The sequence below is a fragment of the Haliaeetus albicilla genome, chromosome 1 (assembly GCF_947461875.1).
Source record: "Haliaeetus albicilla chromosome 1, bHalAlb1.1, whole genome shotgun sequence".
Classification (NCBI taxonomy): domain Eukaryota; kingdom Metazoa; phylum Chordata; class Aves; order Accipitriformes; family Accipitridae; genus Haliaeetus; species Haliaeetus albicilla.
Window position 1 is genome coordinate 68,604,085 of NC_091483.1, and position 18,149 is coordinate 68,622,233.

The window sequence follows — 18,149 nt, forward strand, 5'->3', positions numbered from 1 at the left end:
CACGCTGTTCTTTCACACAGATTAAAACCATTACATTAAACTCAGAACAAATGATCCACATTCAGCTTGAAATTTGCTGCCTTGAAGATCGCAGGAAGCCTATGTATCTAAAAGTTTGCCTTCTTTTTTTCCCAGCTATATTAGTTGGTTAGCTAAAAATCTTTACTGATCTTTCCAAGCTTTTCCAGCAAGTTTGAGACACTTTATTCAAAAGATATTGGAAAAAAAATTGCTCTCTTTGGTACCGAGTTGAAGTAATGGGAAAAGAGGCAAGAACACTGCAAGAGATTTCTGAGTGTGTTGTTCCTGATACAAGGTTACGCAGCAAATAACCTCAAATTATTTGAATCCTATCTATCCTATTCTGTATTTTACTTTTTTTTTTCAAAACAGAATTATTTAGCACTTCCTACAGTGTGTTTGGTATTATATGTAACAGCCAGCACTGACTGTGCTGCTGGAATGGATTGCATCCAGAGGCTGGAAAGCTTTCATAGGCTGGAAAGCAAAAGTTGGCCAGCTGGGATGCTTGGCTTGTGGATGGAAGTTGCCTGAGAGGCATATGGCTTGTTAATGGTATTAAGCTATTCTCTGAATTCCGCACATACTATAATATGCTGGTCAGTGGGTAGGACAACACTACACCAAACAATGGCTTGGACACCTATCTGGGAGCCTCATATGCACTACCTCTACAGCCTGTGGTCCAAAATGTGTCATGATGTGATCTGCTGTGCACAAATAGAAGACCGATCAAAATTGCTTGGGTTTAGTTATCTGAGCTGTGTCCGTGTTACAAACAAATACGTCTCATTATTCTGGCAGCTGCTGTTAAAGAGAGCATCAAACAAGCAATAAAAATGAGGAGGATGTTGAAGGAACTAATCAAAGGACGTTTCAGCATAGGTAAGGAAAACTTGGCAGGTTCTCGTCTGAATTTGATATGCCATAAATCACATCATGGTGATCAACCATCACATCAAGGTGGAAAACCTGTGCGTCATGGTTTAACCCCAGCCAGCAACTAAGCACCACACGGTTGCCCGCTCACTTCCCCCCTACCAGTGGGATGGGGGGGAAAATGGGAAGGAAGAAGGTAAAACTTGTGAATTGAGATAAGAACAGTTTAATAGAACAGAAAGGAAGAAAATAATAATTATAATAATAACAATAAGAAAATGACAATAATAATAAAAAGATTGGAATGTACAAATGATGCATGATGCAATTGCTCACCACCCGCCAACCAATGCCCAGTTAGTTCCCAAGCAGAGATCCCTCCCAGGCCCACTCCTCCCAGTTTATATACTTGGCATGGCATCACATGGTATGGAATATCCCTTTGGCCAGTTTGGGCCAGCTGCCCTGGCTGTGTCCCCTCCCAACTTCTTGTGCCCCTCCAGCCTTCTCGCTGGCTGTGTATAAGAAGCTGAAAAGTCCTTGACTTAGTATAAACATTATGTAGCAACAACTGAAAACATCAGTGTGTTATCCACATTCTTCTCATACTGAATCCAAGACATAACACTGTATCAGCTACTAGAAAGAAAAATTAACCCTACCACAGCCGAAACCAGGACACTGTGGAAATTTCTAGACCTGGTATTCCTGACTATTGGCTATCCAGTGGCCAAGAAACAGCTAGCTGAGGAACAGCTGTATGGATGATGAAGCAATCCATATTATGTGGTAAAATACTGTATGCAAGTATGTAAGCCAGAATCTCACTGTATGATAGTTTCAGGTAAGTTTGGCCCAAGTACTGGACCACTTATGAAAAGGAGTTTTATTTTTCCACTGTCTTGCCTATTGTTTCTTGTACCAAGTGAGCAATCTAAGCTCTCTCCCATCTGAATTCATATTTGCCCTTCCCAAAACACGATAATCAGACACTTAGTTTCAAAGGCCAAATGCTAGGATTGCTTTTACGAACTGTAAAAACAGAAGCTGTGTGGGAGATGTATGACAGGCATAGTTTCACTTCTATTTCTGAAATACGTGAATAGGAAGTATTAGTCTCAGTTTAATTCTGGAGAATAAGGATAAGAGGAAATGGCAATGGATTTCTTCTATTCCAGAAAACAAAATGAAGGGTGAGGCTTTCTAGTAGCAGTAGAGTAATTCTTTATACCAAAAGTAGTTGGTATCTAGATAGAAGGTTTTAATATGCAGGTTTGCCCGTCCCAGAAGTAGGGTGAAATTGCAGTTAGAAATTAGTTGAAGCCAAATTTATAGCCAGCTAAGGCAGAGGATATGGATTCAGTTGATTAACTTAGTACACTAAAGCAAATCTGAACAAAAAGCCTAGAAAAGAAACAAACAGGAGCTTGTTCCAGCTGCCTCCTCTGTCTGAAGATATAGGTCCTCTTTGTGCTGCTGGTGCAGATCTGAAGAAAAGAAAACAAACAGGATGTTCACAGCACAGAGCTGAGTTAGGATTCTTTTAAATATCAGTGGTTTGTTGCCAAGGATGAAGTCTGCAGTCCAAGTGCTAAGCTCTAAGTTTCTTTATAAGAGCTTGCCACCAGATTCCTTTTGGCTGTCATGATTTTATAAACAGGATATCTGTGCAAAACCCTGGGAACACTCCTTTCTACCTTAATACATGAGCCTCCTTGTCTCTCCACATACAATTACTGTCTCTGGCCTTATGCTTGAGATTGTATAGAGCTCTTCTAGACAGCAGTGGTCCTAGAGGTCTATATTTTTATGGCACTTGATACAACAGTATACAGATCCATTTCTAAGTCTCCCTGACATTGCAGTAATGCAAGTAATAAATACCACTACTGATAGGTTGCATCTGGCTTCCTTTCTGCTTATGTTTGTAAGCCATCTATGCCATCTAGTGGGTATTTTTTTACTTACAAGTTTTCTTCAAACATCAGGGTGTCAACAAGCCAAAGTCCAAATTTTGACTCGGCAGGAACACAGTTCAAGTCTGGAGAGGAGTCAAGGGGCGCTACCACTACCCAAGAGGCCCCAAGTACATTACAGCACCTTCTGTACAGAGGCCATCCCTCTGCTGACCTGACACAGCCCTCTCCTTTGGTATGCCAATGTAACAGGAGTTGCGGTGACAAAAAAGTCACTTGCACAACTCTAATGTTTCTGGGCTTGGGACGATATTCTCCAGAGGCTGAGAAGGCAGCTATCAGTCTTGTAACAGAAAATAGCCATTGTGAAAGGGGAGGCAACAGAGCCTGCATGCCTAGTCTCACTATTTATTATGAAAGCATGAACACTGAGTGTACGCTGAGCACACTCTGCAAATGAAACTTTTTCCTAACAGATACACGCTCTTAACAGTGATACCACTACTGACCAAACTGTTCCCATGTCAGTTAATGGACCATCAGGGAGCGGGGATCCATCCACAGAGAAAACAGATCTAGAAGATAATCATCAAATAATTTATATGCATCTGCTTAAGGCTCTTTCTGAAAGAGCAGCTAATTTCAATGGAGATGTTCTTTATTGCAGAGAAGTAAGTGATTTGGGAAGAAGTGTAAGTATTCATTGGCTTGAAGTATTTTAGCTACTTAAATTTCAGGGAGTGGCAATGATAGTTAGCATTCAGATTGGGAAGCTCTGTCTTGATTAGGGTTAGCATAGATACGAAGTCAATATCAAGCCTATTACATTGCCATGCATACAGGAGGGAATAGAAGGCTCAGGAGGGAAAGAAGCAAGGAAACTTTTCCTAAGGGTGATGATAACAGCTGAGTTGCTTAGTAGTTGCCCCAGGAGAGCATGAGATTGGTGCTTAGAATACACTAGTGATTATATTAATTTAAGTACCAACATGGATGGAAAGGAAGGGGTGGCTGCTCCCCTGCTTACATACTGCAAGTGCTATGTGGTAATACTGGAGAACTGGTATGCTCATCCCTTAGGTGAAAGGAAAAAGACATTAATGGTTTCCAAAAGCTTTCTCATCCAGGTTTCCTCAGCTGAGGAATGTACCCACATCACAAAACTTTCAGGGAAATGGTTTAAAACCTGGGAGAAGAGAAAAATCTTCCATTAAGAGTTCACAATATTATATTTTTTAAAGCCCTACAAAGTGCTTTTTCCTCCAATTTCTTAATATTGTCACCACGTTCACAGCTGCGATTTCACATGGGACAACCGTATTTTCCTTTGACACATGAACAAAAGCCTTACCATTCACTGGCAGAACAACGAAACCCTATTTTAATCCACTGTGCAAGTGGTACCTAGTAACAAACAAATGCCTTAACAGGACTGGAAGCCTGTTCTGTTATCTACTACCTAGAAGGAATCTAGAGCTATCAGTGGTATCTAAAATGTTGTTGCATGACAAGATGAGTAAAAGCTTTCAGTGACCGGCAGGAAAAGGCAACACTCACTTTCTCTGTAAGGGTGTATTAAAAGCTGAACACATGCTACAGAAAGTGATATACACCTCCTTTTCTGTACTGCGTGAAGCACTACTGCCACACAACCAGAGGCAGAGAAGCAGGAGTTGCACCTCACTGCTGCCATAATCAGGGACAACAAATCAGGTTTTTCACAGCGGAAGTTCTCATTGGAGTATTACATAAGTATTAACATACAAAAGATTTGCAGATGCTTGAATTAGGGCAGAAAGGACAGTAGGAGATAGGATGTGGCAAAATGTATGGATTATGCATAAAAATAATGTAACTAGAGAACAACTTTTATGCATCTACTGCAACTTTCCAAACTGTGAGGAAGTTTTCATATTCAGATGTTCAAGTATCTTATGTGCACCCATACATGCAACAGCATATAGATTATGAAATTTAGCCACAATTGAAAACAGTCATCTTTACTGTAAATTAACTGAAATACATCACAAATTAATTTAATCCTCTTTACATAATAAAGAAAAATATGGATAGGAAGGGAAACTATTAAAACCTACTTTGGGAGTGATGCTTGCTCATTAAGAAAGTTGTATCTTGGATGTAATCTGCATTCTCTGCAGATAACCTACTGGCCCAAGGCAAATACATTAAAATATAGAAATTGGGTTTGCACACAAAATGGAAGATTAAAAAAACTTCCTCAAAATTTGGAACTTAAAGTTCCAGTAGCTGGAGAAATGTCCTCTAGATCTGTTGCCATGTAACCTACAATTTCATTATTCAAGTAATAATGTTAATGAAAGCAATTTCAAATTTATAATAGATTTTGCATCAGAACACTGATATTTACAAACTTCATTCATAATATCAGTGATATTGTGTGATTGTGTGATCGATGACAGCTGATTTATCACCTCATGTTGAATAGCAGGTGCTCACAGGCAATTGTGCACAATTTGTAGATAGAAACTGCTTACTCAACATAGAGTAATAAATTCAAGAATACTGTATATTGCGTATGGGTGATACATAATAGATGATGGAGGTGGATCTGTTGAACTGTTGACTTCTGCATTATTTACTTGTTTGTAATGACACTGAGATGAATTGAACTTCTTTTACTTACGATGAAAGGGTACACTTAGAATCATCAGGATAATCCAGGCAGAGTAAGAACATTACAGACCTGTGAAGACATCATTTTATTTAGCGTCTTTCAGGCAGAAAACTGAGGAAAACAAATGAAAATCCAAAACAAACTCAACAGTATTATCATGTTTAAAGCTTCCCTTCAATTATATTTATGTTACAATCTACTGTGAATAACTAGACCTGTGAATACTACTGTGAGTAACTAGTAATTCTGAAGACATTCAATGGTGTTTTTAACCATTGTTTATATTTTCAATCCAAATAAATAATTAACAGTGAAGTGGAATACATGAGGCCATCTTCTGTGTCTGACATTGGGTAAGTACAATATTCCACTTAATTATACAATTATACAATACAGTGTAGTGTTTTGCTCAATTCATGGCCAAAAAATGGTAAGTCTGAAAAATGTGACATCACCCCTCCAATATATCAGTCTCTTACTGAAGACACAGCATTAATGGCACTTAAGTACTGGAAGGTAAGAAAGCATTTAAAATAGATGAGGTGCTTCTGCAAATACACCACATTAATGAAGGATTTTCACTTACTTGTAATTGTCAGTGCAGGTGACATCATAACCAAGGGTTTTTAGCCTGTTTTCTAATATTTTTACAGTGTGAGTTCCACAGGACTCTCTGTGAGAAAGGATTTTAGTATTATTGCAAGTCTTTTATCACCTAATTTCATTTCACTGAACTTGATGGAATTAGTAAAGTAAATCCCCATTACTTTGCCTCTTCTATATTCCTTAACACCTACAGAAAACTGGTGTACATTGCTATTTATAATGCTTCATTTGCTTACAGTTTAACATTTTATACTCAGTTTGCAGAGACTGGAAGATTGGCTTCAGCCAGTGAAGCATTTGCAGATTCTATTAACTAATATTCCTGCTTTTAATATTTCACTAGACAAACAGAAAAGGAGATAAATAATTTTATAAAAAAATAACTGTTTCATTTGTAATATTCTTTGGCAGCTATTTAGGTGGTGCTAAAGTTGATGCTAGCTGTCTTTACAGAATAAGATGGTTATGATAAATTAGAATTATTCTTGCTAGAAGCTTGGCCTCTCTCTCGAATACAGAACAATAGAAAAACACAAGGAGAGAGAAAAAAACAGAAACAATCCTACGTGCAGCTTCTGTGTCTAGCATTGATTTTTAAATTTGTGGTCCATTAGCAAAAGAAAGTTTAGCATAGTACAGAACCTACTGAGACCTCTAAAAGTTGCACCAACATCAAGTATTAAGATCAGCGCTACCTACATTGGTCAGTAAATACTCATGACTAAAGAAATCATATGGGGACCAACAAAATCATTGTAAAAAGCAATCAATAAAAATACACAGATATTCCCATGCATGTTTGTTTGTTTGTTTTTATTAAATTAACAGCAAAATTAGACCTTTTCAAAGCCTGCATTTTATTATTTGATTGATTTTAAGTATTGCGAGAAAATGAGCCCCCTGGTGGTATTTCTCTGCTTCTACTAAATTTCAGACAGTTAAGATAGGTGAAAATGAAAAGAATGCATACACAGCAAGGTGAAAGTAATATTTCAGGCCAGCATTTAATCTGAAATTCACATTGGCTCTTTTCTTAGTAAAACTGTATGTGCTATATCTTCACTCAAGGTCCGAGATCCACACACACATCTAACCAAGAGTGGACTCTAGACCTAATATTAGAATTCATTTGTATTTTGTCTAATTCTGGTATTTCTATACTTTTGGGGAATGGCAGGGTGTGCCTTCTGTGTTAGTGAAATAATCTAAAATATTTTTAGTTTAATTGCTTTCCAAATATAATCAAACAGAAAGCTAAGGTGAAATTCTAAAGACAGGTCCAAAAAGGAGAAATTAATTTTTTTGGAAGATGTAACTTACATATCTGGTCCTTCAATATCATCCACAACCCAGATGACAATTTTTGAGATTTTGTCTTTCTGGAGATTAGGTATTTCATAATCTGCAAAAAAACTGATGCAAGAAACAGATTTTTAGAACTATAGAGAACATTTGAAATAAATAATCTTTTTTTCCCTTTGCATTAATGAAGGCTCTGATCCTGTTGCAGGATATGGGCTTGCTTGATTTTACATTTATATCTTCTGATTACAATCAGATGTAACACAGAGTAGAAGAAAATCTGATTCACATTCTGGATGTCCTCAAAGGTCAAAGACATTTAATCAGAAGTTTTGTTTTCATATTCTTCACCTTAGAGGGGCTCAGCTGAAAAAAGTTACAATTTAGAGGTGAACCAGAATGAAGTACACTTTAAAAAATGAAAAAACACAAAAAAAGCATTTGATACTTAGAAAAAAAAGAAAAAGGTCATTCTTGTAGTTATTGCTTTTAGACACAATACATTTTTTCTTTAAATAAAAAAATAACAATAGCCACAAAACAAATGTATTTTTAGGTACAAAATCACAGCAACAGTAACATGAAGTCTCTGTCTAGGATATATAAGACCACCAAGGAGAAACTTCTAGACATGTCCATCCCTAGCCTACGAAATCTTCCACTTTATTGCTTTGTGTAAATTGACTTTGATAGATATTTAAATAGCATATAAACCAAGATAATAAAATGGCAACTAAATCATAGACTCACAGAATCATAGAATGGTTAGGGTTGGAAGGAACCTTAAAGATCATCTAGTCCAACTCCCTTGTCATGGGCAGGAACACCTTCCACTAGACCAGGTTGCTCAAAGCCCCATCTAACCTGGCCTTGAACACTTTCACGGATGGGGCATCCACAACTTCTCTGGTCAACCTGTTCCAGTGCTTCACCACCCTCACAGTAAAGAATTTCTTCCTAATATCTAACCTAAAAATACCAAATCCAAAGGATTATTTTAATGTCTGTAAATTGAATTTTTTGTGAGATGCAGGCATTTCAAAGCCACAGATTTCTAACCCTTCCAGCAAGATATGCTGTAATGATTTCCAACCTTTTAATTGATTTTTTTTTTTTCCCCTCAGAAAGCTTATAAGGGCTGTATCCGTGCTGAATGGTTGATCTAAGCCTGAGCCTAAGTGTGTGCTATAATTTGCTTATCATGGGTCTTCTTAAATGTCTACATCTGGGTTGCAGTGTCTCTTAGCCACTTTAAATGCTCTGAGACCCCCCAGACTAGACGGTACTGTTAGTTGTTGCCTTCTGGATGAGACCACCAGTGGCAATGTGACCACTGCTTTGTTGTCCTGGTGCCTGCAAGCAAAATATTGGTGCTCTGGTGTGGTAGCACATGACGTGTGGTGGTTTTCAGTGTCTGTGGGCAGCCAGCTGAGACCTGTTCATGAAGTTTGCAAGTTCATTTAAACTTCTGGAGGGGTGGATACTGGCCCTTGCCCTCTCTAGTCAAGTCTAGTACAGCAGTGGCTAAGCAGGGACCAGCCGCAGCAACAGCAGGTTTGCCTGTCTGTCCCAGGTGTCCAAGCCTGTCTTAAGCACATAGTGAAAATATAACAAAAAAATAAAGATTCCAAATATTTTAACTCATTTGCTCATTCATGCATATGTTATTGCCAGCAAAAATGCAGCTTCCTCCAAAATATAAAGCAATCTTTAACTAGAGGAGTCAGAAACTGTGGAGGAACAATGTACAATTGACTTCAGTAAACCAATTTTTGAACTGACTAATATTATTAAAGAAGTATGCCAACTACATTCATACTGTGTGAATGAGTGAAGTTATTTTGCAGTGAAGTGAGAAATAAATTTTAACTGAAATGGTAACAGGTGACAATGATGATTTATGTGTACAAACTGTAAAGCAGGATAAACTTTGGAAGTGGCTTTTGAAATGCATGAAAACAGATCAGAGAGGTGTTTAGGAAGACAGGTAGATCTTTCAGATTACCTTCTGCTATTAATTATTAAACTCTAAGCCTCTTTCAAACAAGATCTCTTAAATGAATTCAGTCATAAATGGACCAGAAGATACACAGCAGAGAAAACAGATGGAGTAACTGGCTTTGTTTTTTTCTTGGCAGGCTGTGTTCCAGTGGTGGAGATTTCACTGGTCACGATACCTCCAAACAGGCAACCCAGGGAAGTGGTGGAATTAATTTACATGCAAGAGGTTTCTGAAATAAGGAACCTGTAAATTAAGGGAACTAAGGAATCTTTTTCTGAAATAAGGAATCTATAGTGGATTCTGGGCATTGACCTGCTGCCACATATTATCATCTGTGGAAGACTTGATCCCAGCTGACCACCTGACCAACCCAAGGAGACCATATAAGTCTTCCTGATTAGCTGAAAGCTGTGTACAGAGATGGACCTTTTTGGGGTGGAGGTAAGTAGGTAGTAGGTGTTTTGGAACAGATGGTTCTTGTTTCTCTCCTGTCCGGAGATAAAATTAACTTTTTAGTCCTCAGTAAGCACACAGGAGGATGATCTGTTCTATGGGTTTTTAAAGGATGTTTTTTTGATCTGTCTTGGACAGGACAGTTGCTGAGGTAAGGAAAGATGTATTTTTCATTACAGGTAGGCAGTCACTGCAGCCACATATTCAGTAGAAGTTCTTAAGGGTGTACTTTTAGAATAAATTTTAAATATAAGCTTAGATGAACTTCTGCATAGTGGTACACTTGTAAATCTGGGAAAATACATCTGTCCTTAATATACGAGGGAATAAGGAGAAGAGGAAGCTAATCCTTGCTATTATCCTTCTCAACGAGCTTTTTTGCTTTCTGAAACCATAATGGCTCTCAAACTACCTCCTCTCTTGGTCACAGAGAAATAGCAGGACAAAGCACTTTCCCTATAGAACTTACCAAGTTTGTTCCTAGGCCTGACAGAGGCTACAGTCCTTGTAACAATGTTCTCTCCTTAGAGATGTCCCTGAATAGAAATTTTGTAATGCTCATCTTTTTGAAGACATACACATTTTGCCACAGATGTTGGCTGACTTGAAGGCTTCTTTCAAAGAGCATTTATCCTGCTTGCCTAGCAGTTTGTAAAATGCAGGAGTCAAAAGGATTGTTTCCATCCATTTCATGTTAATTCCTACAGCTGGGGACAATTAACAGTTGTCCCCACAACTCAGCAGAGTTTGATGCAACAGGCTCTTCCAGCTACACTTCCCATGCTTTGTGCAGCAGAAGACCCAAACAACTGGTTGACCCTTTTTTTGCAGGCATCAGACCTTGTACACATAAATAAGTCAGTTTTCTTACCCTGGGGCTGGATAAGCTCCTCCGACTGCAGAACCATTCAACAAGACATGTATCACCCCAGAACTGTGCTGTGCATACTGCAATACATAACAATTTTTTTCAGAACTCATCTTACAGATTTGTCATATGACTTGGTATTGTATTGCAAGCAACTAAGACCAAGAAAAGAGTTTTACCAAGAAGAATATCAGAACTGTGACAATAATACCATCCTAGCACCCTAGTAGGTCACTGCAGTAGAGAGGACAAGAACTGAATAGCCAGTGCATTAATTCAATGCATCTTCTCAAACTATTTTCTCACACACATAAATAGTTTCTTCAGCATAGGAAGAAAGCATTTTGGCACTCTATGTTGGGTTTCATCTGTGAATAAAGGGTTTCCACTAAGGCTGCCAAATGTCACTTAGGACCTACATTCAGTAGACAACTAGTGTGCTTATTGTGCTTAGTATATGCTTAATATATATTAACAAAGCTAATGCAGAATTTCAACACATTATCTAGCTAAGGTGAAAGTTAGGTTCCTCTTGCTAAAACACTGTACCCAGTCTAAAAGAGTGTATTTGTATCAGGGGAAATAATCTAGCACAGTTACAGACTTAAATCTGGTTTGATCCAGCAATGTTTTCCTGAACCACTCAGGACATGCTCACTAATGTACGAAGTCAGCGCTAATGCACTATTTACAGTGATTGAGGCCATCCTCCAGAAAGAGTCCACCGCGTTGTTTTCACATTCCTCCATGGTAGGGCAGGATTCATAGTCCAGTCCTGTAGGAAGGCATGTGATTTTTTCTATTAGAGAGATGATAACAACCATAAAAAGTGATCTTAGAAAGCAATTAAATATATTTGCGCATTACTCACTGAGCATACAAGATGGTCTGACATAACACTGAAAGCTGATAAGTTTTCTTTTTTTCTATCATTTTCCATCCTTTGCAGTTTACACAAACAGTGACGTTCTGTGGATTCAATAATTCGGCTGAAACAGCTCTAACTCTATACCTGGGATGCAGAGAGCTCCACATTCAGAGGACTGAGAAGGAGGTTTATCTCCTGTGCAGCACTGTTTAGATTTCACTGTGTGCTTTCCTGACTGCAATGTTAAATATTCACACAAAACAGGAGAGAATAAGACAATGAAGCTATCCCTGATTTTTCATGGGGTAAGAGCAAAATTAGCTCCTCCAGAACACAGCAGTTGGTCTCCATTATAGTTTTACAGACAGATGTTTAATATAGCATTCATCGTCTTACCAGCACTGTTTGCCTGCCCACACCAGTTTAGAAAATCTCCAAAGAAGCCAAACAGAGTATCACCCAGAGACATGTAGCGACGGCCTCTGTCAGCAAAGCTCTTGACTAGCAGCTGATTATTTTCCCAGAAGAGAGACTACATGAAAAAAGGAAAAAAATAATAGTGAAGAAATGAACTATCACTTGGGCATGGACACAATGAGATTATGGGGTGTTGAAAACAGTTTTAAACACTTTTTAGTATTCCTTTCAAAATCAGGCTAATAACCAGAAATATTAGCTATCTCTTCAGAATAACAAAGTTGTTTTTTTTTACAGTGGTGTAAGTTCTGATCACTATAGGCTTTAGGGGCATTCATACCATGATGGGAATCAATAGACCTATATTAAATATAGTTAGGCCTAGCTTTGCTTGCCTCAGCAGACAGATTTACGAAAAGGGAGAAGAAAGGGAAGACAGATATTTATAAGCTAGATATATCTTATCAGAATTCTCTCCCACTGCTATGTTGACTTATGGTGTGAAAAAATCATACATCTAGCTGTTATTTCTGTGCTTGCAAAAGTCTTTGATGAATTAAGCTGTGTTGACAGGAGTATTTGTTGGTTTAGCTTGTATCATTTACAGATAAGGAATAACTGTGCTAGAGGAAAAACTGCTTCAAAGCACAACCTTTTAGATAAGGCCAAAGCACACATTCTGATGGGGTATGATGGCATGAAGAGCCGTGTTTTGCACCTGCACAGTTCTCTGCAATTGCCAGCACATCAAACCCTTACTGTTTTCTACCATATAATGGCATCCTATCTCATTTCTGCTTATGCTTGTTTAACATGTCAATCTCTAATATGTCATTGCCCTGTGACTTGGCTGTGGAAACAAAAGACAATAGCAGGCACAGTCTTTGCAGGCAGAGCACTAACTTGAGGAAAAGTAGAAGTCGAAGTTTAGGGACTATGACAGAGCTCCTGGCACAGCAGAAAAAATGGGGGACCTTTGTAGTATGAAAATAGAAAAGTTGCTGAGAAGTTATTGCATAAAACAAATCCAGCCAAACACATGGAAAAATGCCATCAAGCCTGTGCCTAGTTAGTAAACTACAGACAGGCCAAAAAGAATGAATCATGAGTCAGCCACAGAACGACACTTGGTCAATTTTGACCTGTGTCTTGGAAAATCTGCTGGATGCCACAGGACTGTTAACATAACATTAATAATCATTACCTTGTTAGGTGGAATTGTGTGCAATGACAGGTTGATAACTAATTCATAGTCCTTAGGTAGAATGCTGCAAGGATCCTTGTTAATAAATGCATTTTTAAACGCTTCCCATATCTCTGAACAATTCTTCTCACTGTAATCATTGAAACAAGCAAATAGCAAAATTGTTTTTTCAAAGCACAGCAAGAAAGTAATTTGTTCCCAACTTCTTCAAATTCCCAAATTAAAACCCCTACAAGGTTAAGATAGAAAACTGAAGTCAGGGTGGTAGAGAACTTGCAACCCAGGAAGAGCATATACATCTTGTCTTTTCCTGACTCCTAACAGCAGCAGATTAGGAAGAAGTAACAATGAAAATATTAGGATTTACAGTGTGGAATTAGAAATACATAGTAATTCAACAGAAATCTTAGAAGGAACAGTATACAGAGCAAGCTTGCTATCCAGCATTGTAGAAATACTAATGAAAATAATGTTCTTTGACATTTTCCATATTCAAAAAGCCACTTCAGTTAAAGCATAGCTAAATGTGCAAAGCTGCTGGAATGTAAAATTACCTTTAAAATGTCAGATTCAAGTGCAGGAGGAGTTACTAAAATGTTTCAATGGTAGAGTAATGGTTTTGACAAAAAGATGCCTTCTGTGTATATAGGCCCTAGGATTATGCAGCTTTACCTTGCTGGAACGAGTACAGTGACCATGTGGGACACGTACTGTTACTGTGCAGTAGCTACAAGAATACTGTTAGGATTCAACACTTAAACTGCTTGTGAAGGGAGGCCTGAAATAAGATGCTAGGCTGTGTACTTCGACAGTTCCCTTCTGCCAGCTCTGCCTTGGGGACAATAATCTCCCGCAGAAGGACAGGACAGGCCATCTAGGGATGAAAGTGTCTTATCTCTCTGGACTTGCAGGATCTCCTCTGTCACAGCTCTAAGCCTGCCTGGGGTAATTAAAAAGCAAATTGCTACTTTCATCACTTTCCCACAGTACCTTCCCCACACACGCTGTGACAACGTCTATGCCGGCAACATTCTTGTCGTGGTTTAACCCCAGCCAGCAACTAAGCACCATGCAGCTGCTCACTCACTTCCCCCCTCCACCCAGTGGGATGGGGGGGAGAATGGAAAGAGAAAAGGTAAAACTCGTGGGCTGAGATAAGAACAGTTTAATAGAACAGAAAGGAAGAAAATAATAGTAACAATAATGACAATAATAATAAAAGGATTGGAATATAGAAAACAAGTGATGCACAATGCAATTGCTCACCACTCGCTGACCGATGCCCAGTTAGTTCCCAAGTAGCAATCCACACCTCCCTTGGCCAACTCCCCCCAGTTTATATACTAGACGTGACGTCGCATGGTATGGAATACCCTGCTGGCCAGTTTGGGTCAGCTGCCCTGGCTGTGTCCCCTCCCGACTTCTTGTGCTCCTCCAGCCTTCTTGCTGGCTGGGCAGGAGAAGCTGTAAAATCCTTGACTTAGTATAAACACTATTTGGCAACAACTGAAAACATCAGTGTGTTATCAACATTCTTCTCATACTGAACTCAAACCATAACACTATACCAGCTACTAGAAAGAAAACTCACTCTATCCCAGCCGAAACCAGGACAACTCTGCAGAACAGAATAATGTATTTTATGTGCACACAGCATTCCTAACACGAACAGCTGTAACTGCAAAGCTGTAGCTTGAACAACAGTAGTCCCAATAAGTAAACCACACTTTGCCATTAGAGTGTTTTGCTCATTTAATGCCATCCACAGACAGCAGCGTTTCTGCTGGCACTTCTTGTGAGATTCTTTAAGGAGCTCCTTTGTGATGCTGAATGTCACAGATACTTTAAAGTTAAAGTATCCTTTGTGATGAGCTATGTAGCTCCCATGCAGGAAACAGACCATGGATTCTCTTGCAGTAATCTGTGGTCATGCTTTCAACAACTATATAAAAACCCCCAATATATTGTAAGCAAATATGAGATCTTGATCTGAAAATCTTCAGTTATGCAATATCACCCTTGATCAGTAGTTCCAATGTTTAAATAGCCTTACTTGATAAAAGGATTTGCACCCAATTTCTGATTTCAAGCTGTTAAAACTTCAGCTTCTGACAACTGTATATACTTATGTCTCATTCTGCTAAAGAGCTGTCTACTGTAAGCACTCACTTTTTCATGCTAGTGCTTGTAAATTACGATCAACTGAACTCTTAACATCTTTCTTGACAGTTGAATCCAGTAATTTTCTGCTTAATTCACATATTACATTTTTTTTCTTCACGTCTTCTCATCCAGGTTTGAATAGCTTGTAAATCAAAAGGATTATTCTGCTCTGTTACTCAAAATTTCTTAGCTGGCAAAAATACTTTTTGAAACTACAGGGTGGGGAAGGACTGTAGTTCAGGACAACTCCTTCCAATCTTAACAGACACTAATAAGTCATATTAGATTTATTTCACACTAGTCAGTTAAAAAGCAATGTTTTCAAAAATTCCATCATATACTGCAAATAAAGAAATATGGGGGAAATACACTACAGGAGCATTTGTGTTGTGTAGCATACTCCTATTAGAAAATTTCAAATATGATTTCTGTTCAAATCCCTCATTTCTACATAACCATAACATTTTGTAAGCTGCGTCTTTTGACTGCCGTTTTGCATGCTCTGTTTTAATGTAAGGGAAAGTTTTTCTTATGTTTCTATAAACATCTTTATGTTTTAACTGTGTTGCAGTGTAAAGACATGCTTTGTTAGCTGCTTTTCTGTTAGCAAAGTATTTTTAAAAAATTATTCTATTTGCACAGAAATTCAGAAGCAAAACCTATCCAGGTGGCTATGCCTCTGTAAAAGCTAGCCTGGGGGCAATTACGAAACAGAGAATGAATAGAAAGGGTTATAAATAATTAGATTATCTGTTTTGTACCTGTGCAATATGAACTTTCCATTTTGTTTAGATTACACTATTTGCTTATAGACCTAAGAGAAAGTGAAAATAACACATAATATGAAATTAATTGTGCAGCTCTTCTTTCTGTAAAACCATTTGGGGCCTTAATTCGGGAAAGGAGTCCTAATGCCCTGCCTGGCTTCATGCTATTCTGACCAAGAATACTTTGATGAATGTGTTTAGACTTCTCAATTTTAAAATTACATTGTGAAAATGTCACAGGAATTAATTAGACCACAAAAATGCTATAAACATGAGACATATAGAAATACTTTCAAGAATATTGTATTTACATTTCTAAAAGCCCAAATCAGTTAATGATAAAATTAACATCTCCAACGTAACAATCCTTTACGTTGCTCATTTTAGTGTATTCTGTATTACTAGTCATGTCCTGCTTCAGATATAAATGAAGTGACATCTGTTAACTCCAACAGGAACTCTACCTATCTAGAGCCTACTGCAAGACCATACTTCATATACCTACACAACTGTTAACTGACTCAAGGTTTCATAGTTTATATTATATATTACCTTGTAGGTGTGTAGAAATCTATACTTAAAGTTTACTGGCACCTTCCACTGTAACATGTTTAGAAATTTGCCAAACTTGAATTGTTCAGCCGAACTTTTAGTACCATGTTACTGGCATTAGGATGATTTTTTCTTTCATGGGGAACCTGAACCAAAACACTTCTGATGTTAAGAATGTTATCAGAAAGAAACATGTTGTTTTGCCTTTGTTAAAAGCCGTGAATCTGTTTTCAGTCCTGTATATCTTCCTCTTTTTGCAGCAGGAACTGAAAATGGGAAGATGGGGGAAGAAGGTAGCATTTGCTGATATTATGCAACATAATCTAACCCTTTTTAAGACCATGGTTCAATGCTGCAGGAACCCTGCCAGGCCACCTATGCAAATACCTCTTCAAACTATCAGGAAATATTTTAGTGGCAGAATAAAGGACTGAACTCCAGGAGACTGTCCTTCTTAGTTTTTTCCTTTTTACTGAACCCCAAACAATGTAAGGAAGACAGAAAAAGTAGTCATTTTAGCAAAGTGTGTGACTTAACTCTAGTTCCGTGTAATTAACACAGACAATGAAAGCTCATGGGTAATCATACTTCAGCAGTTGATTACTACTTGACTTTTCAGATGCATGAGCTAAACAGTCTCTTTCAGTACCACAGGATAGCTATAAAGCGTGGTGCTTTTGTTCTTACATGACCTGACATACAAGGCATGCAAAGTAAAGCTGGTCTTCCCAGGAGCACTGTCAGATTTGGTACTTCAGAAATACCATCCCCACCATTTCCGTGCAGTGTTCTCCTTACAGAATACTGTGGCACTGGGGGGCGGGGGGGGGGGGGGGGGGGGATGTGAAATAAAAAGTTGAAGGATTAAAAATCTTGCCTTAATTACACTACTTTTATTAATATGACATCTGTCAAAGTTAATTTTTTTGCTTCCAGACAGCTACAAGCACGCTGGCTTCAGTAGGATCACTTTCATGGCTACGAGCAAAACATCAGGCTTCTGATGAATAACCATTTTGTACAGAACATAAGAAACTGATCCAGAAACAAGCAAAACTTACCCAACAGCAGGATTCACAATTCTAATATAGTTATAGCATCTTCCAATGACAATACTTTCCAGGTTTTTTGTTGTACCTTCACCCTTCCATTTCTTTCCCTGCACTTCTGAGAAGCTGTTCATAAACAGAACAGAGACAACTACGAGAGACAAAAAAAGGCTCTTCATCGTGAATTCTTGACAACCCAAGTTCTTAAAAAAAAGGAAAAAAAAAAGAGAGTTAAATGATACAATTTAAATGGAAACCTGGAGGCTTAACGTTTAATATTTTCAATACTGGCTATAGCTCTGTACACAAACGAAGAAGTTAGACGGAAATCTGAACCTTACTGGGGACTGTAATCTGTTTCCTGGAACGATTGCAGCACAGGGATACATCACTTCCCCATGTCTAACCGTTCCCTACTTCGGAAAA

At 38.2% G+C, this 18,149-nt stretch overlaps 1 protein-coding gene across 4 annotated transcripts; it reads right to left on the bottom strand.

Annotated features, from left to right (window-relative positions):
• Positions 1–1,110: 1,110 nt before the first annotated feature.
• Positions 1,111–18,149, bottom strand: LOC104312688 (ADP-ribosyl cyclase/cyclic ADP-ribose hydrolase 2). Of its 4 annotated transcripts, XM_069793296.1 has the most exons (11): positions 18,065–18,137; positions 17,736–17,926; positions 13,193–13,322; positions 11,968–12,103; positions 11,396–11,478; positions 10,707–10,783; positions 7,399–7,491; positions 6,059–6,145; positions 5,482–5,541; positions 3,326–3,391; positions 1,111–2,387 (listed from the first exon to the last, which is right to left on the bottom strand). In XM_069793296.1, coding segments are annotated over exons 1-11 (972 nt in total). In that variant the 5' UTR covers positions 18,113–18,137; the 3' UTR covers positions 1,111–2,386. The 4 variants fall into 4 exon arrangements, with proteins under 4 accessions (XP_069649397.1, XP_009910362.1, XP_069649388.1 ...); XM_009912060.2 differs by lacking the exon at positions 3,326–3,391 and having other exon boundaries at positions 18,060–18,149; XM_069793287.1 differs by lacking the exon at positions 3,326–3,391 and having other exon boundaries at positions 18,065–18,138.